The sequence below is a fragment of the Pseudopipra pipra genome, chromosome 4 (genome assembly GCF_036250125.1).
Source record: "Pseudopipra pipra isolate bDixPip1 chromosome 4, bDixPip1.hap1, whole genome shotgun sequence".
Taxonomy (NCBI): domain Eukaryota; kingdom Metazoa; phylum Chordata; class Aves; order Passeriformes; family Pipridae; genus Pseudopipra; species Pseudopipra pipra.
The window spans coordinates 32642275-32668633 of NC_087552.1; the positions used below are offsets into that span (position 1 = coordinate 32642275).

The window sequence follows — 26359 nt, forward strand, 5'->3', positions numbered from 1 at the left end:
TTCTCAGCATGCCTCCCTGTTATTTGGTTCCAGCATAGGAAAATATTTACCCTACCAAAGTACTTAATGTGATACTTAAAATGGCAAATATGTATTTTATCAGCAACATTTGGGAATCAGTCCTTCCTTTAGCTACATGCCAAAACATGGGTGTAGTAATTAAGGTTCCTCTTGTGCCTTTAATTGAAACCAGAGATGTGGCTGCAATATAGCTTTCACATCTGGAGTCTGGGCTTCTCTCAGGGGTATGGTTGGATCTAAGGATTTGTTCAGACCATTACAGGGAAATGAGTCAGTCACAAAATCAGTATAAGAAATTCAGTGATACTTTAAAACTAGGGTTTTGCCCTGTCTTCAAGAACACTGGTTTCAATATTAAGGTACAGTGTTTTGTGTTATTACACAAATGCTAATATTTAAAGCAGAAGAAATTTGTGTCTCACGATGACCTTAACTGGCAGTTTTCTATTAGGTATGACTCACTACCACTTAAAAATTTGTAAGATTTGCCTACCTCCTTCAGTTACTTACATCTTGTGCTAAGGAGCAATACCCAAACAAAGTAATGCTTTGAAGGTGTGTGCACCCTGAACACGGTCAAGTTAACAATAAAGGAAGCAGCCAAAGAAATCTTACTTATTTGTGCAGGATTTAATAAGACTATTAAATACTTACTTTGACTTCTTAAAATATTAACTTATATACTGATCTGGATTTGAACAATTTTCTCTGAGTATTTTAGAAGCCTCCTTTAAGTCCTTGGAAACAGATCAATCACTAGGGCTTTGATTCTGTTGCTACACACAGCACTTCAGATTAATAAGACAAAATTATAAGATTTAGATATTTTGCTTGTGTTTGCTGATAGGCACAACAGCTGCAGCTGCAATGACCTGCTACTGATAGAATGGGTGATGGGTCCTAAACTGTCTTGCTCTCTGCAGAGGCACACTGACTGGCAAGGGTCAAAAAGCAGTGATTTCTGAATCTCTGATTCAGAATTTAGAGCCGATTCACAGATTAGAGCTGAATGGGAATAGCAAGCCTCTGCCTCATGTAAAGGAAAGACAAATTAACAGCTGCTTCTGTGGCGGCAATGGCTTCCACACCTCAGTGAGCATCTGCAAGTGCTGCAATCACTCTCACACTGGAGAAAGTTAGATTGAGTCAACTGTGTCTTCTGAGTGCTGCAAAGCAAACTAATCTTTTTATAATTGCTCAACATGTTCACCTAACTGATATATGATTGAAAATAAAAAAGTGACATTATATCATTATACCATACTCTGCTTGTCATAAGAGAAAAGTATTTAATGTTGCTTCTAATTTTTGTGTCATGTCCATAAACTGAGAATATAAACCACTTTTAGCTACTGTTGAGAAGTGGTATTGCTTAATTATGATAAATGGCTGTGTTACTGTTAGGGGATTTTATGTATGATTGATTAATTGAACTGTATTTCATGACACACTCAAGAAAGGTTTTAACAGAGGAAATATTCAGAAGCAACTAGTACAAATAAACATACAGGAAGGCATTTTGACTGTAAGACAAGTATAGATGTAAATATACGATGAAATGTTTGCACAAAGCATTTTGAGCACTGTTAAGTTATTCTGCAGCTATGACTATGCTATGTGAAGTCATCTTCATTTTTCTGAGTGGCACAGTGCCATGTTGTATTCAGACACTGAATAAATTTGTTGCTTGTAGTTTGATCTCACAGCAGATTATTTAATTTTAATTTTCAATTTGTTTCCCAAGGTAACTGACATCAATTAATATGGCAGAGATGGAAAATTCACATTAAACACTGCTGCTCCCCTGGGATGAGCTCTCTCAAAGCATGTTTGGAGTGAAATATTTTCTCATTTTTTTTTTTTTTTTGGTTATGGTCAGAAAATGCCTTTAAACATTAGGAAAACCATGAGGGCTGACGTTCCTCATTCCTGAAACATATCTGCAGATGTTTGACTTAACTTGTGATGTGTGCTATCATCTTTCTCATACCTTTTTATGGTCCATTATACTGAAATTCCTCCTATAATCTCTACACTGGGGATTCATTATCTTCTCCTATCAGACCTTTAACACCACTCTCTAATTACCGTTTGAGTGAGACAGATTTTCATATAGCACAATAGATTTTTTTCTGAATATTAGTTACATAAAGTGCAAGATGCACTTAGGATACTAGATGCAAACTTGATGTTTTAATAAAGAAAGACCTAGACTATGCATAGAGTTTTTTAGTATTTGAATCCTCTGAAGTGTCATGGAATTAGGTTTTCCACTTTGTTTATTTAAAGATGTGATTTAGGAGATTTTGTTGTTGCAGAGATCAGGAAGAGTTTTGAATTGATCACTGCTTGAAAATTGTTATACTATTAAATTGATAAGGGTTTTGAACTGGGATCTCCGTTATCAAAGACTTAAAATGTTTTAGCAGTTATTTTTTAAATTCAAGATTTCTCTAGAAATTTACAGCCCAAATCCAGCAAAATATGTAAGTAAGATCCATCAAAGCCATAAGTTTTTTTAGCCTTTGACAATGATGCATGTATATATTTATGTTTATTTCAGTACACAGATCAGTCCAACTACAGAAAAGATGGTTCTTTTTGGCTTTTCGTTCATAGTATAGTAATATGTGTATATAGTAATATGGGTATATAGTGCCTTCTGAATAAAAATACTCATATATATATATAAAACAATGCTTACAGTATAAAGTATTATGGATAGTTATGTATTTGGAGTCTGGTTCTTGCTTTGAATTTTTCACTGCCTTTTTTGCTACATAGTAGTATTCAGCAATAAAAAATGAAGCATTACTGATGTCCATGCAGCAGAAACAAATGAGTTTCTAAGTAAAAACTGAAATCAGAAATATAGAATGTTATATAAACATTCTTCAGTCTCTTGTTCTTAGCATTGTGTTTATTGATTCTTAAAATAATACTTTAATTTTGATAGATGCCCCCTAGAAGCTGGCCTGACAACATTAGTATTACAGCATACTTTAAAGGGGCCTTTTCTGCCAAATATTTTTTTGCAGCAGCAGATCCAATGAAAGTAGTTTCTGCCTGTTTCTCCTTTTATCCACGCCACTTGTGCTGGGTCTGCAGCACTCCTCTGCTGTGCCATTCATTCCAGCTGTTCTGCTGATAACCTGTATCAGGGAATTAGTTATTTTTAACCCTGATACAGTTGCTGTGTGACCCTAAAAGCCCTTTGGGTGTCTCAGGGGCAGAAACAAGTGGTTTGGTGCACAAGCTTATTAAAGCTATAGCGCCTTTGAAAGACATAGTTATTGTCCTATATCTGCAGAGAGAAAAATGTAATATTTAGCTGCTTCCAGAGTCACCAAAAGCTCTTGAGGATTATCTTTATAAAGTAGTGTCATATGAGGATGAAAGGATCTGATTCAATAAGATACAGTCAATAGAAAATGAATGAAAGAGCCTTTTTCAGATTCTCTGAAATAAATCATAGAATTGTTTAGGTTGCAAAGACCTTTAAGATCATTGAGTCTAACCATTAACCCAGCACTTCCATCTTTACCATTAAACCATGCCTCTTAGTACCACATCTACACATCTTTTAAATACCTCCAAGGATGCTGATTCTGCCATTTCCCTGGGCAGCCTATTCCAATTCTGAATGCTCTTTCCATGAACAAATGTTTCTTAATATCCAGTCTGAACCTCCCTTGGCAAAACTTGAGGCCAGTTCTTCTTGTCCTGTCACTTGGTAACCCTCACCTCACTATACTTCCTTTCAGGTCATTGTAGAGAGCAGTAAGGTCACCCCTGAGTCTCCTTTTCTCCAGGCTAAACACCCCCAGCTTCTTCAAGCTGCCCCTCATACGACTTGTGCTCCAGACCCTTTGCCATCTCCATTGCCCTTCTCTGGACACACTCCAGCACCTCAATGTCTTTCTTGAACTAAAGGGCCCAAAATTGGACACAGGACTTGAGCTGAGTGCAGGGGAACAATCACTGCCCTGGTCCTGCTGGCCACACTACTGCTGATACAGGCCAGGATCCATTGGCCTTCATGGCCACCTGGGCACACTGCTGGCTCATGTTCAGCTGCTGTCAACCAGCACCCCCAGGTCTTTTTCCACTGTGCAATTTTCCAGCTACTCTGCCCCCAGCCTGTAGCACTGCATGGGGTTGTTTTGACCCAAGGGCAGGACCCAGCACTTGACCTTGTTGAACCTTATGCCCACTGCCCTTATCACATAGATCCATCCTGTCCAAATCCCCCTGCAGAGCCTTCCAGTCCTCCAGCAGATCAACATTCCTGCCCAACTTGATGCTGCCTACAAACTGACTGAGGGTGCACTCAATCCCCTCATCCAGGACATCGATAAAGACATTGAACAGGACTGTCCTCAATCCTGAGCCCTGGGGAACCCCACTATTGATGTGCCAACTGGATTTAACTCCATTCACCACCACTCTGGGCCCAGACATCTAACCAGTTTTTTGCCTGGGAAAGAGTGTGCTTGTCCAAGCCATAAGCAGCCAGTTTCTCCAGGAGAATGTTGTGGGAAATGGTGTCAAAGTCTTTATTTGAGTAGGGTAAACTTCATCCTTTCCCTCATCCATCAAGTAGGTCACCTTGTCATAGAATGAGATCAGGTTTTTCAGGCAGGTTTTGCCTTTCATAAACCCACGCTGGCCTGCTCCCCTGGTTGTCCTGCATGTTGCTGTGTGATGGCACCCAGGATGACCTTCTCCATGACCTTCCCTGGCACTGAGGTCAGGCTGACAGGCTGCATCCTCCTTCTGACTCTTTTCATGGATGGACATTACCTTAGCTAATGTCCCATCAACTGGGACCTCCCCAATTAGCCTATTAAAGTTAGCCTGGCTGCTGGTAAGTGATGGAAAATGGCTTGGTGAGCTCTTCTGCCACTTCTCTTAGTAATCTTGGGTGCATCCCATCAGGCCCCATGGACTTGTGTGTGTCTAAGTCGTGTAGCAGGTCACTGATCACTTTCTCCTGGATTATGGGGGCATCATTCTGCTCTCTATCTCTGTCTTCCACCACAGGGCCTTGGTACCCTGAGGACAACTGCTCTTGCTATTGAAGACTGAAGCAAAGAAAGCACTAAGTACCTCAGCCTTTTTCTCATCCTTTGTCACTATGTTTCCTCCTGCAGCCAACAAAGGATGGAGATTCTCCTTAGCCCTCCTTTTGTTGATGATATATTTGTAAAAATATTTTTATTGTCTTTTACGTCAGTAGTCAAATTTAGTTCTAGCTGGGCTTTGGCCCTGTAACAAACAGGGAACCCTTATTAAAATGAAAAGTGCAACCTTTTTTTTAAATACGGTGTTCAAAAGTTATCACCTTAAAAAACATAAAAATCCTTTCATATTTCCGAGCAACAGCTTCAGTTATGTGGTCAAATTTCCATGATGTTAGTTGTCACCAGTCAGTTGTTTTTACACAAGACGCTAACCTTTGGCTTTGGATGGTTTACTGTTGAAGTGCACATACTAACTTTAGTCATATGTGTCTCTATTACAAAAAGGATTACAAGCATCAAGTAAATGAGATTAAAGTATCCATAACAAATGAGTTTCATTGCACTGTATCAGGTAGTTTTTAATAGCTGCTTATGAAGAATTAAAAAGGTTTTCCCATTAGAATTCTGCTCTTTCAGAAACCTCATCCATCTATGTGACCAAAAATATATCAGATAAAACAAGTCCTCTTCCATAATCACTCCAGTCCCCATTCATCCAAGAACTTAACTGTGCATGCAACTCTAGTTACCTGAAGCATTGAAGTTTGTAGGGGTTACATGCTTGAAAGGGCACATGAGATTAAGTGCTTTCCTGAACAAGGTCCTCAAAAAGCCATTATTTTAATGTACTTATGATAAAACTGGCATGTCATGGGAATTTAGAAGAGAAAATAAATGTTTTTAATTTTTTTCTTTTTTTTTGTTTTGTAGGGGCACACATTTTTTCCTGCGATGATTTATAGCTACCAATAACCTTCCACAGTGGTTGCCTTATCAACTTACTGTTCTGGCATCTTCTGGTCTTGCTAGTAAACAAAAGAGAACTATTTAAGTGCAAAGCCAAGTACTCTTAATCTCAAGAGAGAGACTTTGTACAGTATGTTCTGTACAAAACTGAAAGACTTGAAGATCACAGGGGAATGTCCTTTCTCCTTACTGACTCAAGGTCACATTACTGAGGAACATGACAAGGACTGCACAGAAAACAGTTCTAGAGCAGCACTGCCCATCTGCAAAGAAGTCCATGAAAAAGATGGTCAAGCAAACCTTCCACAAAGGAAAACGAGCCGAAGTAGAGTGTACCTGCACACACTAACTGAAAGCATCTGCAAACTAATCTTTCCTGAGGTAAATAGATACTGCATAATAATAAAACTTTAATAGCATTTAATTATAAATGTTAAAAAAGCATTCTATGCCCGCCTTTATCTGTAAGCCTTTAGAAAGTTGTTTTCATTTCAAAGCTTGTATTCTTATGTAGTTCTTCATAGTCTAAATCCTCATTTCATCTGCTTCCATTCCTTTTGGATATAATTTGCCACAATCTCTTTTGTGCACACCATTCCTTCCACTGTATTTCTCTATATTTTTGCCTTATATTTGCAGTCTTCCACTAATCTTTTTAATTGTTCCTTTTAAATCTGTCTATATCTGTAGCATTTTTTTACATAGAGATACAGTTATAGAAACTCTGTCTTGTTACCTAATTATGTAAATTATGGGGTCATGTCATCAATTCACCTAACTGAATCCATACTGCTAAGTGCATTAGTCATTATCACAAAAAAATTAAAATAGCTGTTTCCATCTGCTATGATGCTAACCTCCTGTCATACTATTTTTAAACACATTATCATTTGTGTTTACCACAAAGATATTCTTATGTCTCTGCTCAACTTAAATGAAAACAGGTACAGTGCAGGCTTGCTTGAGTGGAGATGAATACCATGGTTCATCTCTGTAAAAAGAACATGAAAAATGCAGCTCCATAACATTTAACATTTGGCCTTGCCTCAAATTCTGTGGAAGGTTGAAGGAACTGACTGATATATATTGGGACTACAAATGGCAAATGGGCAATTCTGTACACTCATTTAATTACAATTCTGTTATGGACATTCAGTGTACCTTATTTAAAGTGCTGGAGTTTTCTTAAGTCTGTTTGCAGATCTGGTTATGCAGCTCTTCGTATCTGTTACCCATTCACTAAACCTCTAGATAATCAATTTTTGATAAATCTGTTTTTACCTCTGCTGCATTTACACAGACAAAATCCATCCCTTTCAACCTGTGAACTGATCTTTAAATTTATAAAGGAAAATACTTTTAATCCAAGAATGAATAAACTGGCAAAGCACCATTTCTGTGGTGTCATGATAGCTGTTTTGCTTTTCTAGTATATAGTTAGTGGGATTTTTAACGAAGTAACTGATATTTTTTCTCTTTAAAGAGTGGTATAAATGTATGCAGCTGCCTATTATATAATCATGATAGGCTAGTTCATCATCTGTGACAAAAGCTTGGCAAAGTTAAAGATATTATGATCAAGTCATATTCATTGGAACTTTGTCCAAGTATAGTAGTCTGTTCTCATGCTGATTTGGGGTCAAGACCTAAGCATCTTCCTAATCTCAGTTTTCCATAAATGGTTTTTGCTTCTTTTCTACATTTTGAATCCATGGTACTGTGGGTTTTTTTGGGGGGATGTGTAAGTTGTGTTAGTTATAGTTATTTCTTAGCAGCACTGTCTTTATTGCCACCTGAAAACCTGGAGGTAAAGAACATCACTGTATTTAAATACACAACCACTGGTGCCCATGAGCTTAGGGGCTTAATTATAGAGATACTGGAGCTGAAGACATCAACATAAAGGAAACCCCAAACACAGAAATGACATGCTGTTTCTAATACCAATACCATCTTAAAAAAAGATGTTCATCCCAAGGACAGCGAAGTAATTCTTCTCTGTATAAAAATGTTATTCTTATGATTAAATTTTCAGCAATGACATTTCAATCAATATACATATTTCTTTCCCCAGTTTGAAAGGCTAAATCTTGCACTTCAGAGAACACTTGCAAAACACAGAATAAAAGACACCAGGTATGTATGTGTGATGAGCTTGTTACTAACTTCACTGCAAAAACATTTTTCAAACAGTTCACAGGGACTGATGTGGTGACTGGGAATCAGGACTTCTGGAAACTGTTTTCAATTATCTTGTCAAATTGTTGTGTAACATTTCATGTAATGTAAGTTAGTAATGATTTATTTTATTTTAAAATATTCACAAATATTTATATCACTCACAAAGTTGACTTAATGGGCAAGTTTAGCCATTTGTACAGGGAAACAGGCAAGGACTTTGTTTAAAATGAGCAAGTGTTTTGGAGGAATTCAGAGACTGCTTGGGCATAGATGGAAAGATAGATATGGTTGTGTATGGGTCTAGCTCAGTGTTTCTAAGATCCCAAGGAAAGAGTTTTAAATACTAACAATTAGTATTATACAAAAGAATTTGGCTTCTGATACAGTGAACAATCATATGCTCCAGATACTGACATATGTTTTCCTAAGCTCACTTGGCTTCTGGTTTCTGTTTCTGAGGAACTCAGTTTAAGCACTCCTTAGTACTAATCCAATATTAATCATTTGAGCCTTGTAGGGAGTGAGAATTTATTAGCATCTCACGATACACTGAATATTCAATTTATTGAATGCATGTGAAAAAATAAGACCCTCAAGTTAAATCTCTTTTCCAAGTGAAGAAAAAAATTGAAGTTGGAAACTACACTGTTGCTCACCATGATAAGAATAGATAATTTCAATGTATCTTTTTTTAAATTATACTTGTTATTTTTAAAGCACTTTACATACATTGACTGAACCAGAGACAGCTGGTCAGATGTGCATTGGAATTGCTGACTGGCTTATTGCTATGAATGTTTGCCCTATCTCTAATTATACGTTTCTTCCTGGAGTATTGGTTTAAAACAAAAAATTACTATGATATTCTTAATGAAGTAATAATGCAAATGCAAAACAAATCTAAATGTCTGTATTGCTTTTGCATATCTATTGTATTTCAAGTGAAGAAATTCCGAAAGCTTGGATCGGGAATTTATTGTTATATGGAGGTTAATCTATGCTACATGTCCTTCTCATAATTTTGAGTCAGACATTCAACAAACAGGTTGATGTTTATTGTCCTCAGAGAACTCAGAGGTCTGCAGTTTTGTGTCAAAAATCTGGATTACTATCTGTGAAAAAATAATTTTGAAATTCATAGTTGTTATTGGCATTTCCTCTCAAAGCAGAAATACCTTCTCACCTCTTTTTAATTTAATGCAACATAATTCCAAAAAATGCTTGAATATAAATTCCAATTGTATTACACAACATTATGAAATATAGTTATAGCTTCAAGAAAAAAACACAAACCAAATAAAAAACAGGACTGTTGCAATGGCAGGCAATAGAATGTGGCCTCAATCCATAATTTGAGCTCAGACCACCAAAACTTTAATTCACCAAAGGATAATCTAAGATCCTACCAGGACCCTATTTTTAATTAATTAAAAACTTCCTATTTGATCAGCAAAACTTGGTCTGTACACATTAAACACAAGGTATGTAACTTCTGTACTTACTATTTTTACTATGCTTATCTTACATTTTTAGGGCTTTTATTTGTATTTTTATGATCTTTACAGAATAACTGGGGATAGTGAAGATTTTGAAAAAATTATCAGTGATCATGCTAATGCATCAGGTAATGTAAACTTGTTTAATAGTAGAGAAATAGATTATATATGCCCTATATATAAAAGAATATATTCTATATAAATTAGTCTTGTTACTAAGAAATAATTTCTTCCATGTAAGGGTTGTGGTGATGCTGCCAAAACAGAGACAGCATCTGTGATCTCTGTGATGTCTGTGAAACTCTGATCTCTACAACTAAAATCAAAATTTGGGCTAAAAAGACAAGTTTCTTGAGTCTGAGCTGTCATAGAATCATCCACCCCTAAGATCCAACATCCGGAAGGAATTATACATTAGTAATAAGTTACAGTTTTATACTAATGAAACACTGTTTGATCCTTTTCATCTTCTGAAGGACTGTAGTGTGTTAGAAGAGAACTGCTGTAATTTTAAATACGTAACTCTGGCTACATCTGTAATAGTAAATTAACACTTCCAGGAACTGAAATATGGTCTTCCATACACAGTTGGTCTGTGACAGACAACACTTTTCCAAATGATTCCCAGTAACATCTGGGGAATTGGAACATTCCCAACAGTCACTTTGCATCCAGTTATCCTGTTAAAACCAATTTACTAGCAAAGATGTGAGCCATTCGGTGCCAATTGGCCTTAGTGCTCTGGAATATTCCTGGAGTCATTTAATGTATCAGGCATAGTACTTATATCTGCATATCCTATTTTATTCTTGTGTTAATTTTTAAAATTCTTATTTTACTGCTTTATATGAATCTAAGGGAGTTGAGTTAAATCTTGTGCCAAAGTGTGTATTCATTTTGTTTACATCTCTTCAAAGAACATCTGATCCTGGATGTTTTAAACTACAACCAATTGCCTCCCTGTTTCCAGGCCCCATTTCCAGGACTCCTAAATAAGAATGCCCTCAGGTGTCAATGATGGATCAGGGAAGGATATTGCTAATTTGTTTTGGCCTAGAATAAAAAAAATGTGGAGGTTAGCCTTTGATTCAGAATGATGAATGCATTTCTGACTAAAATGTGGTTCCATGCAGGTGTTCCCGTGGAGTCTCTACGGGAATCTCTCGGTGAAGAGCTGTTTAAAATATGCTATGAAGAGGATGAACACATATTAGGGGTTATTGGAGGGACCCTTAAGGACTTTTTGAACAGTTTCACTACCCTGCTGAAGCAGAGTGGCCACAGCCAAGAAGCAGCAAAAAAGGACAGACTTGAAGATGCCTCCATATTATGCCTGGAGAAAGATCAGGACTTCTTAAATGTGTATTATTTCTTTCCTAAGAAAATCACAAGTCTTATTCTGTCTGGTATCATTAAAGCAGCAGCTCATATTTTGTATGAAACTGAGGTGGAAGTGATGCTCATGCCTCCTTGTTTCCATAATGACTGCACTGAATTTGCTAATCAGCCTTATTTGCTGTACTCTATACAAGTCAAAAGTGCAAAGCCTTCCTTATCTCCCTGTAAACCACAGTCTTCACTTGTGATTCCTGCCTCTGTGTTCTGTAAGACCTTCCCATTTCATTTTATGTTTGACAAGGATATGTCAGTTCTTCAAATTGGAAATGGGATAAGAAGACTTTTGACCAGGAGAGAATTTCAAGCTAAGCCCAATTTTGAAGAATATTTTGAAATTCTTACCCCCAAAGTAAGCTGCACTTTTAGTGGAATAATGACAATGCTAAATATGCAGTTTACTGTACGAGTTAGAAGATGGGACAATACTGATATGAAACCATCCATGGTAAGAGCTCTTTACTGCTATTACTTCTGTGAGGAATTTGTTTTCTTCAGATGGAGTTAAAATATCCAAAAAACATGGTGCATTTTGCATTTTCTACCTCCAAATATCTAATATAACTGCATAATAATAATTTATTTAGGGTACTCAAATGTTATTCAGATTCTGAAGCCAATTTCGGTCAAAACTCTGCTTTAGGACTTTTACCAAGTAAAATCTGAATTTTTTTGAAATAATTTGAAATATTGAAGTAAAGCCAGTGATATGCCATGCTTCTGAGAATAAGGACATCTCCAATACAAAGAGAGTGTCAGGGAAACCTTTAACAAAGTACCCCTGAATCATTTGGAAACAACAGCTCTAGGATTTGGGAAAAAGAAGTAGATGTTTCCTTTGATCATTCAGCTTTTGGTATCTTTGGCATTTTGATATCTTTTATATTCTGATGTTTTCATCAGATGCAACCACCAAAGGTTCCCCTTAGTTTCAGCTGATGGGATTACTTACTATCTTTGCTGAAGTTGGGTCTGTGACAAGTGACCTGGGACAGTAAAAAACGTTGAGTATTCAATGACTGGTTTTATTCATTCCTGGTCCCAGCTGAATTCCAGTATATTTACACCTGAGGCAGTCCAGGATGAATTACCAGTTCAGACTCAACATTCCAAGAATTTAAGGGAAGAATAGAAAAAAGTTTCACTCATTTATTAATGTAGCTACTTTTAAAAAACGTAGCTACTTCGTCTCAGATCCATTTCTGCACTAGAAAATTTCAAGGGGTAGTAGACTTAGCTTGGCTTTTGCATGTAATTGCATATGCAAATGACTATTAGCAAGGAATTAGAATTATAATATGTTATTAGAATAGTGGTCTTTCAAAGCAGTGTTAAGCTAAACTCTGCAGCACCTTGCATATTACATAACTGATTACAAAAAGAACATAAAACCACTTCATACAAAATATATTTCTTTTTTCGATCATTAAAATGGAACATTTCTTCCATTTCTGACTTTAATTTTAAATTGCACTGAGTACTGCATATCCTATAATAAAACTGAAGCAGATTTTTTCCCTTTATCTTACAGAGGAAAGTGCACGAACTAGAGTTATTAGTAGAAATTCATAGGCCAGTCTAATCAGTAACATTTTATGAAAAGATGAAAATGCACAAAATTTCATTATTTGCATTTTTCTTTTTCTCCTAAGCTAAAACTGATACTGATACTCAAACATAATTAGGTGTTTATCCTTAAGTTGGGGTCTAACTTTTGTACCAGAAGACTCAATAAAAGTGAACTTATTTGATGGCTCTATGATTCAGCACTCCATGTTGTCTCTTAAGCAACTGCATGCAAATGTAAGGACTATGGACCAGTCTTGATTTTCTTACATTTCAGCCAAATGTATTTCCTCTAAAACTTCTTGTTTCTAGACCATTGCCATGCATGTTTTGCATGAATTCTTGTTTCTTTAACTGTTTCAGGTAATGGATCTTAAAGGCCAAATGATCTATATTTTTGAATCCAGTGCCATTCTATTCTTGGGATCTCCTTGTGTGGATAGACTAGAAGATTTTACAGGACGCGGATTGTACCTCTCAGATATTCCCATTCACAATGCGTTGAGAGATGTTGTTCTGATAGGAGAGCAGGCCAGAGCCCAGGATGGACTGAAGAAGAGGTTAGGAAAGCTAAAAGCAACCCTTGAGCAGGCCCATCAAGCACTCGAAGAAGAGAAGAAGAAGACTGTAGATCTTCTGTTTTCAATTTTTCCTGGAGAGGTTGCTCAGCAGCTGTGGCAAGGACAAGTTGTACAAGCCAAGAAATTTAATAATGTCACAATGCTTTTTTCTGATATAGTTGGATTCACTGCCATCTGTTCCCAATGCTCACCTATGCAGGTTATCACCATGCTTAATGAGCTTTATACTCGCTTTGATTACCAATGTGGAGAGCTAGATGTCTACAAGGTACACAATTCATTGCTTTTCTGTGGGATTCTGGGACAGGAAAGGAAATTAAGACTAAGTAGGACAGAGGATAATAGAGGTCCAATAATCATTTTGCCATAAACCATTTTTAAATGACAGATAAATCACAAAAAAAAACAACAAAAAATCAATATAAACAGCTGTCCATGCAGCCAAGAGAGAAACCCATCAAAACTTTAATTTTAAAATTTAATTTCAATGACAGTGCTGTGAATCTGGAATAAATAGGTGTTTAATATAGCTATGGGTGCCTGACAGTAGATGAACAAGGAAAAATATTTTAGAATTATGTCCAGCAATAAATATAAGTTGTGCAGTTTTTCCTTTTGCATGACACTGAAGGATTTGTCCAGGATAAGTTTGCATGAAAAATAAAACTTGGTCAATATGTAGCTACAATTCTTACTGAAGTCAGACTATTCTTTTATATGTATCACACAGTCTAACAGTAAGGTACAAATATGCCTCTTTTAGGTTGAGACTATTGGAGATGCCTACTGTGTTGCTGGAGGCTTACACAAAGAAAGTGAAACACATGCTGTTCAAATAGCACTGATGGCCCTGAAGATGATGGAACTGTCAGATGAGGTGGTGTCTCCCCATGGAGAGCCTATCAAGGTCATATATTTTATTGTATTTTATATGGTTAAAGTGGGCATTTTTGTTTGTTTAGTTGCTTTTTGGGGTTTTGACTCAAGGAAATTTCACGTCATTGCATCAACTCAGACAATTTAGGGAATCAAATGACTTTTTTAATTCTGTTAATGAGAGTTTTGTGGTGAGGTACAGGTGAAACAGAGATCTGTTTCACCTGTACTTTAATGCAGACTTTAATGCAGTGAAGCAGTGAAGCCAGTATGTACAATCTGACATGCTACAGTTTTTGTCTCAGCAGCAATAAATTTGTCAGTGGCATGGAATATTCTGTTTTCTAAAGAAATTACTAATCCTCTCTCAAAATTAGACATCTATGTTTTTTGACGTAGCATCTATGAATAAGAATGACTAAAGACATGTTCTGATTGTAGTAATCCAGATATCTTAAATGATTCCATTACAGTTCTTGTTTTACAGTCAGATACTGAACGACTACCATAAGATAATGGTGTTAATGCTGTCAAAGCAACTGTTAGATTCAATGGTAGTTATATTTATGGCTTCCTTTCAGTGAGGAATTCAGCCATCTTTGCTCTGTGGGTGGATTTTGCTTTTGTTGCAGGTTTTTCTGCTTTAACACTCAAAATTAGAAATTGCAACTTCTTCATAATGATATGATATTCTTTTGATATGAAAAGAGTAGCACACATAGTAGACATGCAAGCTTGTTGGCATCATGCCATTATTGTGTCAGAATGCTATTCTGAAGAAAACATGTCTACATATGTATAATGCACATGAGAAAAAGAACACACCTCCAAAAAAACCCACCAAAAAACCTCATAGAAAGCAGCACCAGCTAAGTGAAAGTCAAAAACTCTGAGTATGAGTTAAAAAAAAGAGATATCAAACTATTGCAACTGCTGTTGGTTCCCCAGGACTGTTTTGGGGCCAGCTCTATTTAATATCTTTATCAGTGACCTGGATGGAGATCGAGTGCATCCTTCAGTCACTTCACAGGCAACACCAAGTTGGGCGAGGGTGTTGATCGCTGGATTGACAGGCAGCTGAACATGAGCCAGCAGTGTGCCCTCGTGGCCAAGAAGGCCAATGTCATCCTGGCCTGTATCAGCAATAGTGTGGCCAGCAGGACTAGGGCAGTGATTGTCCTCCCATACTAAGCACTGGTTAGGCTGCACCTTGCATCCTGTGTTCAATTTAGGGCCTCTCACTACAGGAAAGACATTGAGGTGCTAGAGCATGTCCAGAGAAGGGTAAGGAGCTGGTAAAGGTTCTGGAGCACAAGTCTTATGAGGAACAGCTGAAGAAGCTGGGAGTGTTTAGCCTGGAGAAAAGGAGGCTCAGGGGTGACCTTATTGCTCTCCACAACTACCCAAAAGGAGACTGGAATGAGTTGGGGGTCAGTCTCTTCTCCCAGGTAAACAGAACAACAGGAATTGGCCTCAAGTGTTGCCAGAGAAGGTTTTGAGATTGGATATTGGGAAAACATTCTTAATGAAAAGGGTTGCATTGGAACAGACTGCCCAGGGAAGTGGTGGAGTCACCATCCTTGGAGTCGCCATCTACACATTTAAAGGATATGTAGATGTGGTCCTTAGAGACATGGTTTAGTGGACTTGGCAGTGCTCAGTTACTGGTTGGACTTTATGATGTTTGAGGTCTTTTCTAACCTAAATGATTCTTTAACTGAATTATGAAAATTCAGTAATCTGAGACTGGGATTTAATCTATGTGTGACCTTGTCAACAGAGTTCAGTTGGAACTGCAGGATATACTGTCTTTGCAATTCCCTAAGACTTGTCTTCTGACCTGAACAGCAAAGCAAGTACTCTTCATGAACTGTCAGCAGTCTTACATTGTGTCATGTAATTCCTCCCAGAAAGTATCCAAGTGCCATCCTGCTGATGTTTCTAGATCAATTTACTGCCACAGAGACCAGCAGTTCACAGTCATATTTTGATATGGAAGGGTTATTTACTAAAAATGCAATGCAAGATAAACTTCAGCTAATTCCCTCTCCATGAGCAGTGATGACCAGAATACAGATATTTTAAGGAGACGGTGCTAAATCAATGTATATTAGTAGCTCATTATATTGTTTTTTTAATAGAGGAAGAATTTATAAAACTGATCTTACCCATCCTGTTTTACCTAATAATGCTGTTTTCTGTCTTTTACTTAAAGATGCGTATTGGCCTTCATTCTGGATCTGTCTTTGCTGGAGTTGTTGGAGTAAAAATGCCTCGTTACTGCCTTTTTGGAAATAATGTAACCCTTGCCAATAAGTTTGAATCTTGCAGTATACCTAGAAAAATAAACGTCAGCCCAACAACTTACAGGTACAGTACCTGATATATGTAAAATGTGCACCTAGTTGCTGTAGTAGTCCATTATCTTCTTTTTCTTTTTTATTTCCCTGAAGCACTGCTATTTATTTTCCTTTTTCTCTTTTTATCTGACTGCTCATGAATGCACCGCAGTTATTAGTAGGCAGAATTCAAACAGCAGTAGCAAGAAAAAATGTGAAACAGAACAGCTGATACTTATTTTTCAGATCTTACATTTAAAATAAATGCACTGTCTGGACCAATTTTGCTTTTTACCCCGCAGCTGTATATGTGTTGCTTTTTTTTCCTTCTTCTCTCATATAGTTTGCTCTTCTTTGAGCTTTCACTGTGAACTGGATGCCAAACTGGCTGCAGATGCCCTTGAAAGTAACAACCTCACTGAAGAACTGTTAAACATCACTCTACACATTGTCATTCTCTTTTGGTTAGGAAAGATGAATTATTAGGTTGCAATGAGTCAACCATGCCGGTGTTTAGTTTGTATAGGTCTTGATCACCAATTCAGTTTAACACTTTTAGTATGGAACTTAAGGCTGTACCATTTATCCACTCAGATATTTTTAGTAATGTGAACTCTGTGGTTATGCAGACAGCTAGCAGACTCTCCCATGGGAAATACAGCATCTTTCCTTTGTCCTTTAAACCTAACACTCTCTCTGTATTATCTGTTTAATTGTACTTCAAAATCACCTTGCAACATGTTCATGGCCAAGTAATAATGTCTTATAGATGCCAGGCAATACAATAGGAAACTGTTTTGAATGTGATGGTAACAACAGTCGACATCTGAACTCCAGATCCAGATCTGAATTTTATGCCACTGCTCTGACAGAGATTATTGTTTCTTCCAGAGTGGCCAAAAGTTTTATAAGAATGTACTGTAGAGAGTGAATCTACTAACACAAAAGTGATATGGCTGGCTGGGTAAAGTAACCAGAAATATTATAAATTATTTTCTACATTTTAAGGAAGCTCAGCTACCCCAAGTGTAGCCTGGGCTGTAGTCTATTGTTTCTACACAGCTTGTACTCACTGCCATGTATCTGATAATGCCTTGTGGCAAGATTCTGTGTCCAATGTCAGACAGAGAATTTGGCACAGGATCCTGACATCCCCTGCAGCATGTGCTGTGTGACATACAGGGTGCCAACCTTTAGATTATCTTGTATAGGTGATTTAGAAAAAGTAGCACAGGTATTAGAGCACACAGAAAGTAACCTTTTTGATTATGCACTCTAAAAACACAGAGATAGCATTAGCATTGCCAGTGCTTATGTATGTCAGAAGAACAGTGCTGGCCCACAGTGACTGTTTTTCCATCTCTGTATGTAAAATCATTTTAAATAATACTGACTACGTCTCTTTTTAAAACCATTAGACACTTTGTCCACATGAGACTTGCCTATAACTGGTGGCATAAGTAGGTTTCTGCATGCCTGTGTATTCATCTCCAGAGAATATTTGAAATTAGTATACTGTTGAAAAAAATATAAATCTCGGAGTGCCTAGAAAGTAGGCAATTTGATTAACAGGTAAACTGTTGTTATTATAGTTGTGTTTCTTTTTTTTTTCTGAGTGATGAAGATGTTCTTTTTATTTGGTGTTTTTTTCTTTTGATTCATTCACCAATTCTAAACACATATTGATAACATTATGGCATCTTGAACAACTCCGGTATATTGCAGTAATTGTTTAAAAGTTTAGATACCAGTTGTCAATATTTATCCTGCAGATTAGCAATCTCTGTCTCAACCTGTGAAAAAGCAAAAATATTAGAATTGGTAGAAGGATCTGAATAGTTTAATTAATAAGTTTTACAGTATTTCATTCTTTGAAACATTAATTATGGTGCCTTTGATGTGCAGATGTGAGCTAGCTTTCAGCACTAAACCATCTTTGAAAATATTTACAACAAACATAGCTTCTACATGCAAAACATTGACAAGACAAAAAAAGGGGTGATACTTCTACTTGCACTGATGCACAAGTTTATAGGTTACCAAATAAACAGTATCTTTTTATATTTTCAGTAAATAACGTATAAAGATTAATTTGGATTCTGCCCTGCCATGCATAAAGAATTATTTAATGTCTGCACTTAATAGTGACTGATTCATTTTTAATCAAGATGATTAATTTTTGTTCTAGGTTGTTAAAGGAATATCCAGGATTTGTGTTCACACCCCGCTCAAGAGAAGAGCTTCCACCAAATTTTCCCAGTGATATCCCTGGAATTTGCTATTTTCTGGATGCTTATATTCAAGGAACAAACTCACAGACTTGGTTTCAAAAGAGAGATTTGGGAGATGGCAATGCCAATTTTTTGGGTGAGGAAACAGGAATAGACTAAATTGTACATTCAGAAATGTATAGAATAAATTTATAAATATTTGGATTTTTTTTTTTTGTATAAATTGAAATTTTTTAAAACTGTATGAAACATGCAAGCACTTTAGATCGTTAACACCTGAAAGCCAGTATTAAAATTTCAGGAAGTATGTCACTGACTACTTTTTATTTTTCCTTTGCCTAAGGAACATAGTCACTAAAGTAATGTTGCAGCTTCACAGTTGGAAATGCTACTATAAACTGTATTTTCCTTGTGGTAATTTGTTAGTGCTACGTAATAACTCAGTTCTCCCTGTACTGAGAATTCTAGATGTATTGTATATGCAGTTTGTCAGGAAATGTAATGTGCAAGTGATGCAGCCACATGCAGTGTTGTGAGCTGGTGCTTATCAATGACTATTAAAATGTATTTTCTTAGAGATTCCATAAGAAAATGTCCATTAAAATAGTGTCATTGCTATCACATACTCCTCCCAGTGCATCATTTGGGCCCCATCCTAGAAGTTGCTGACCATCTTCTCACACTGACTGGAGTCAAATTATGAGGGTGCTCAGCATTTTCTGGATCAGGCTGCTAATTGTAGCTAATAAACATGCATAGCAGAGTTGCCGCTTACTGTTTCATGAACTTTATTTTGTGTATAAAATTAATATAGATTAAAACACTGTATAATCACATACTAAAGTCTGTAATCATCAAACTATTTTAGTTATTAGGGTTTTTAAAATACTTAAAAATAAAAATATCCCCTTGTTATTATGTATTACAGCAATAAATGTTTTCTTCTTGTTGTCATTTAAATTTGAAATGTTTTAACAGAAGTATAATAAAACATGATTTGGAATGTTTGCTTAGAAAGGAAATTCCAGTTAGACTGTATAAAATGGAACAGAAGCACACCAGCTTAAAGCTATGATCCTTATTCAAGGATGCAATGTGGGGTATGACATGTTATGGAATGGCCTATCATATGCTCACTTTAAACTTACCAGGAGAATCTTCAAGTGAGCAGAAATGCTTTAAAACATAGGAACTTATATACAAAGATTAATATTACTACAGTACAAGCTTTTTTGTTGTGGATGATGGAAAATGAATGAAGAACTCTAAAGGGTCTGCCTCTGGTTCTGGCAGAATAGAGTTAGTTAAAGAGTTGTGCATTTAGGATTCTGTCTGATCTCTAAGTAGCAGATCCATCTGCCCGGAAATTCCTCTGTGCTGTACAGTTTAATCCCAACTGCGGGCTGGAGAATTGCAGAGCTTACACACACTACTATTTCCAGTAGTATCAAATATTATTAGTTATTATTCTAAACTCTTAAACTCTGGGTGTTTGGCATATCAAGCCATAAAAGTCTTTCTTCAAGCTGCTTGTCACTAAATCAGATTTTGCTTTCTGAATATTTACAGGGAGCAATTACATTAGACTAAGGTGCCATTTTATTCATTTTCTGATCTTGACTGGTACATTCTGAAGCTCAGTATACCATTTTATCCTGCTATTTTGTGGTAGAAACTCATACAGAACATGTAGCATCAGAGCCTTGAGAAAAGTCTTTATAAGAGTCTAGCATTAAGAACATTTTAAAACTGTATGTCATTCAGATTTCCTGTAAGCAGCATTTGAACAAAACTTGAAATATTGAATCCTTCTATTGCTTGGGGTCTACTATATCCATCTAAGATGCTTAGAAATAATTCTGTGACACAAAAATGGAACCTGAAAGTCTGTGTATCGTATATAAACATATCTCTCTATTGCACACACACGTATACAAGCAAATGTATCTGTAACATTTTTGACAGTAGTATTTCAAAGAAACAAGAACTATGCAAATTTTGATCTTTGCAATATTATATTGGTCAGAAAATTCTATTTAATTGACAAAAATACCCAGAGGTTACTAGCAGTCCCATGTCGGTGCTCCCAGATATAAAAATGTGGGAATATTTGACTACTGACTCTTCAGTAGGCTTATGGTATTAAGCCAGTAATGACTGAGGTCAGCATGAATATATCCATCACTGTCCTTTATTGAATGTTAAAAAAACCCAGGCTTTTAAATAAAAAGGATTTCTTTCTCCAGATCTACTGAATAGGAGGGATGCTTAGGAGGGAATTTTCTTTTGTCCCTAAGAAAAGAACTGTTGCTGGACTAGACGATGGCCATGCTCAAGGCCAAATTCTGTATAAATCTGTCATTAAATAGGATGTTTATCATGGCAGTTCCTGACACCTTCCTAAGTGGTGTCAACCTTCAGAGAAGAATTCTGGTAAGGTGTACACAGAAAGCAACGTGCCTGAATCTCAGTGAAGTAAATAGGATTTAGACATGTATTTAAGACAGTAATTCACGAAAGTGCTTTAAAATGTACTTGTGTTCAGATCAGTTCTGCAAAAAAGCCACAAGTCTGTTTAGCTTTAAGCATAATTTAAGAATTTCGATTTCACTGAAGCTGTTATTCTGTTAAAGTTTTTTTGCTGAATAAATATGTATTTAATAAGGGACAATTATTTTAACTGATCTTTTCACTTAGATCTAAAATATTCCTTTCACTTTTTAACTAATCTTTTCACTTAAATTAAATCCAGTTGAAAAAGAAAAAAGGAATCAGAAAGCCAATAAGCAAATTGTTGAGATAAAGAAAAGGAAGGCAATTTAACCCATGCAATACTGGGATATTTTGCAAGAAAATAAAAGAGTTGTTTGTAAGTTGATATCTTGTATTATAGTGTGTTATATTGTGGAAATCTTCAGAGACTATGCAATGTTATTTACATAAATATACAAATACCGTAGTATTATGTCCAGAAACAGTTTTTTTATATCTGAAATTTTATTTTATTAGTTCATGAAGATTCTGTGGGGCTGATTCCCATTCACATTTACACTGTGATGTAAGATGCATTTTTATTACACTGCAATTTCTTTGCCGAAGAGGTGTAAATGGCCCTTGAAATAAATAAAAAGTGGGTCCTTTGAATCTTAACAGTGATATAGCTAAAGAGAAAGCTATAGCAAAAGAATTCAACTAATTTGATTTCATTCAGGCATGACCTGTAAGATTCCAGGAAGATGTTGAAAAAAAAATTCACACTGCTGGTATCAGAGGAAGTACAATTAGCATGGAGGTGATATTTTCTTTCTCACTGAACTGCTGTGCAAAACCAAAGCAAACGAACTCACACAAGCTAACAAAACAGTGAAGTGCACAGATAATTGAGCCCCTGGGACAGATCTACTTTTTCCTAGGAAATCTTATGAAGGAAGAATTCAGACCTCCCCCAAACCCAGTTTATTTCTCCCATAGTTTTATTTCACAATCTTTTCAGAAACAGCTGCAACAAACAATACAGGAGGCAAAATCAGTATTTCCAACCGAAAGCCATCAGAATTAAGGGGAATTGCTCTTGAATCTTGGCTAGGAGACCCTTTTTCAAACCCCACCCATCCTACAACCTACCAGGCTACTCTAGCTGCTACTGTTTTTTTTAATGCCTGCTCATTGTTCTGCAAAAGCAGTGGGAGATTCGTTTCCTGCAAAAGCAATAACTTTTGTGGCTATTTGCCATATGGTGTACAACGTACTGAGTTGCTTTCAAAGTCCTGCTCCAGTTTATCATAAGCCAGCTTGGCAGGGACCAAATTTAACTGAGGCTATTTCTGAAATGAGAGCTAGGACTTTCTTTTCTACCTCTAAAATCTGCAAGATGTCCGCCACAACAGTCTTTAGAGACCTCTAGAACCACTCTGATGGTATGGCTGCTCACAACTGCATAGGAAGGAAATAATCAGATATAAGCTTATTTTTTTTTTAACTTCCCAATCCATTTGCATGAGTTCACTGGCAGCCCTTTTCTGCAGAGCACAGAGGGAGAGTAAAAGTCACTGTCTTATATTACTCAGCATTGCTCTGATACTGAGGCACAAATAAAAGATGGGAAATAATCGATGGTTCTGAAACCTTCGATGCAACCAGATGGCTCCAGATGCAACCATTTAAAGATACATACTCTCCTGAGCACAAACAGAAGGATCTGAATGTTAAATATGCAGTTAGGCTGGAACATGAAGCTGGAGAGCCAGTCAAAGAAATAATAAACTGTGAAAGAATCTGAAACAAAGTAAACAACCTTATAAAGTTGTGTGTCTCATCTGCTTCAGCAGACTTTTGATGCTGAAAGCAAAGTCGAACCAGCGGTTTCCTAATATAAATGTAAATGAGCACATTGCTTCGCAGTCCCATTATAAGGCATCCTTTGAAGATCTGTGCTAAAATTGTTTCTCATCTTTTGAGCAGTACAAAGTTACAAATTTTTGTGCCACTACAGCAAACAAACACCATGTTTACATGCACATCCTGCACACACAGCATATAATGGGAAGTAACTGAGAGAATGCATGCAGTAACATCCCAAGGATATGAAAAGAGGTAGATTAAGTCATAGATACATTTCCTCTCTCCTGATTTTTCAGCCCGAACAAAACCTGCCAAAGAAATATCAAGGACAAACACGTTACCAGGGGCTTTGGAATACAAGCATGTAAAAATGAATAGGAGTCTTTCCACTGATTGCAGATGATGTTAGGGAAGATTTGGATATATTATTAGTTTGCTCCACATGGCTAAGATTACATTCCTCTTACAGGAGGATGCAACAGAGTGCTCAGTTTCTCAAATATACATGTTACTGCATTACAGAACAGCATGGACATATTGAGGGCTGTTTCATTCCTAGCTTGACAATACCAGTATTGAAAAATGAATGTAATGGTATATCAGTGTATAGTGGTACATTAAAAATAATGAATCTTGCTGAAGTGATCTTAAGAGTGTATTTCTGCATCTGGTAAGTAGTATTATGACAATTCCAGATGTCAAGTCTCAGACCATTATGGTTTGAAATTTAATTAGAAAATACCCATAATTCAATCCAATGTCAACAAAGTAACTCCCTCTTCTGTAAGTGGAATCCAGCAATACCATATAAGGTAGCGTTTTTATTCAGGATTACAGTAACAAAATGAACTGTAAAAGCAAAGTCCAAAGTAAAAAATGCAACTTATTAAAATGCTTCCTTTGTTTTATAGTGCTTGTGTATTAACACAAACCATATTAAGCTGAATGCAGATGTTCTTGGCCAGCTAGTGGTTTCCCAAAGTTATTGTCTCAGCAACTGCCCTTTCACACAGCATAAAGGATCCTATGTTACTTTTTGCTTTCATGGATCTCACCAGGAATTGCCAGATCAAGTCAGCATCTCAAATCAGGAAGAAATGTGTTAAAATAAAACACCACTTAAAATGTATAGCAGTTGTTTTTCAGCTGTAATCACTGACTGCAACTCTTGCCTTTTTGATGGCCAGTGCAGGAGGCTCTTCCTGAGAAATATGTTCAGGGGAACACAAAGAGGCAAATTTGTCTGGTAGGAATTCTGTTACAAAAAACACTGCCTAAAAGGCTCCTTTCTCATCAGCATTCCATCCCATGCACGTCCCAGTTGTATCTAGTGCCACAGCTACTCTCTCACTCCTGAATACCAAAAAGCAGCTAGGCAGTAGGTCTTGAGCAGTACCTAGTGCATGAGGGTCCCCAGATGGGAATATGATTGTGTGCTACAGTGGAATAAGCTGCAGGCTTTATGGAAGTGCATCAGATACAGTCCAAATGGTTGTGTGATGTGCATAATGCATGTGACCTAACAGTCCTGGTACTGACAGGGTTGGGCCTTGAAAACACAGCTCAGTACTAACAGCTTAATCTGACATGTATTTTATCTTATTGACTTGGAGCCTTTCCTTTAGTTGAAACCAAATCTTGCCTAAGACCTACCAGATAGTCTTGATTCAGCAGGCATCGGGAATGGAAGCTTGTCCCTCTCAGCAAATCACTTCGTTGAATTCTTTAATTCAGCATCTTCAAAACTTTTGAAAGGGCATCCCTGTTTTAGAAAACTAAATCAATCACTATCTACTTTAACTCCTCCCATGCTGTTGTCACTTCACATTTTACAAATCTCACCTTGACTAGAACTTCCATTTGTATTACAATCGGTTAATCACAAGAACAGCTTGCAAATGCAAGCTACCAAACTCCGAAGAAGAAAGGCAATTTCATACTTGTCTAAGGCAATTTTGACCTTTGTAGCACTTTTGAAAAAATGTCACTCAGGTACACAAAATTGACAGAATAATCTACTTTCTGAAAACCATATCCAAAAAGAATTTCATGTAATCTCTCTAATATTTAATGAGCACAAGGGCTCACCCCATAAACAGACCGAGCAAGTGGATTCCTTTGAAACCTGTGAAGAATGAGGATGGTTTTTACACCGATTCTCAGCAGAGAACTACAACTTTGTATTGTAGGGCATGTTTTCCTATTTTCCCAAAATTTACTTTCTACCAAATAGAAAAAGTAGATAATGACCTGATGTACTCAAATCTTAGTTAATTGGTGAAAGCTGACCACTCCTCAGCTATAGGAAAATATAGCCTTTGGTTTGTTTTCAGCACCATGATTTATGACATTATCTCTGCTGCCAGTTTCTTGGAAATTGAAGAGATTTTTAGAGATTTGCATCTATTCAATTTTTGTTTGGTTTTCTACACAGATATATTTAACCAGTAGTTTGGTTAATTTATCTAAATATTTCCTTTCCTCCCTACAAAATAAGCATATTACTTCTATGATTTTTAGCAGATTATACAGAAGCTTTTGTGCTTGGTCATTCTTTTAAAAAACCTAAAATTGGTTTTCCCAGTAGATTTGGAATGTATTAAACTAAGTAGAATTCATTATTGTGCCTACATGACCTAACAGCAGGGTTTCCCTCTGCTGTTCTTGCAATGTCTACTGAGATCACTTTGCCAAATTTCTAATGTCTATCTCACTTAGAAGAATTTTTAACAGATATTAACACAGATTCAAAAGTTTATCAGGCAATAGATGAATTTTCAAAAGATTTTATATGGTGTCATTTTTTAACTTACTTATATGGAATTTCCAACATACATACTTCATTTTTTTTCCCAAGAAGTACGTGAACAGTTCAAAATTTAAACTTACTTTATCTTACTAAGGTCTGAACTTCTGTAATTTTACTTACATCTAGAATAGATTTGGATTGGTTGGTGTCTGTGGCTTAGTGCCTTCATGTAGCAAGGTCTCTGCCCAAGAGCTGCTACAGTAGTAGGCCACCAGGTACTCATCCTATAATCGTCCTAGATAAAATAATTATCTCTTTAATATATTTTTATTCTTTTTAAGCAAGACAAGAAAATAAAAATCAGTAGTCTCTTCAGAATTTTTATTTCATACACTGAGGCCAGGTCTTTTGATGGTACAATGGGCTTTAAACTATATGGGTTTTTCAAGTGCTGCAGTATCTTTTTTTGTTCCATGTGTAGGATAACATATGATGACATTATGTTATTTCTGAACTGTCCTTGGCATATTGTCAGTAATCTTCTACTCAAAAAATCCTGTTGTGAGGATCACACCTTACTTAGAGAACCCTTT

General features: G+C 36.5%; 1 protein-coding gene and 1 long non-coding RNA gene across 2 annotated transcripts in view; one reads left to right on the plus strand and one right to left on the minus strand.

Moving 5' to 3' along the window:
- Nucleotides 1-19636, plus strand: part of GUCY1A1 (guanylate cyclase 1 soluble subunit alpha 1) — a 34799-nt gene extending 15163 nt beyond the window's left edge. Inside the window, exons 2-9 of the mRNA XM_064652312.1 lie at nt 5976-6392; nt 8086-8147; nt 9758-9816; nt 10822-11531; nt 13013-13498; nt 13994-14137; nt 16322-16476; nt 18634-19636. Coding sequence (XP_064508382.1) covers nt 6144-6392; nt 8086-8147; nt 9758-9816; nt 10822-11531; nt 13013-13498; nt 13994-14137; nt 16322-16476; nt 18634-18835 — 2067 coding nt within the window. The 5' untranslated portion in view covers nt 5976-6143 and the 3' untranslated portion in view covers nt 18836-19636. The remainder of the gene's footprint in view (nt 1-5975; nt 6393-8085; nt 8148-9757; nt 9817-10821; nt 11532-13012; nt 13499-13993; nt 14138-16321; nt 16477-18633) is intronic.
- LOC135413110 (uncharacterized) overlaps nt 1-24914 on the minus strand; it is a 121508-nt gene extending 96594 nt beyond the window's left edge. Inside the window, exon 1 of the long non-coding RNA XR_010430091.1 lies at nt 24671-24914. This is a non-coding gene — a long non-coding RNA (uncharacterized LOC135413110). The remainder of the gene's footprint in view (nt 1-24670) is intronic.
- Nucleotides 24915-26359: the final 1445 nt, after the last annotated feature.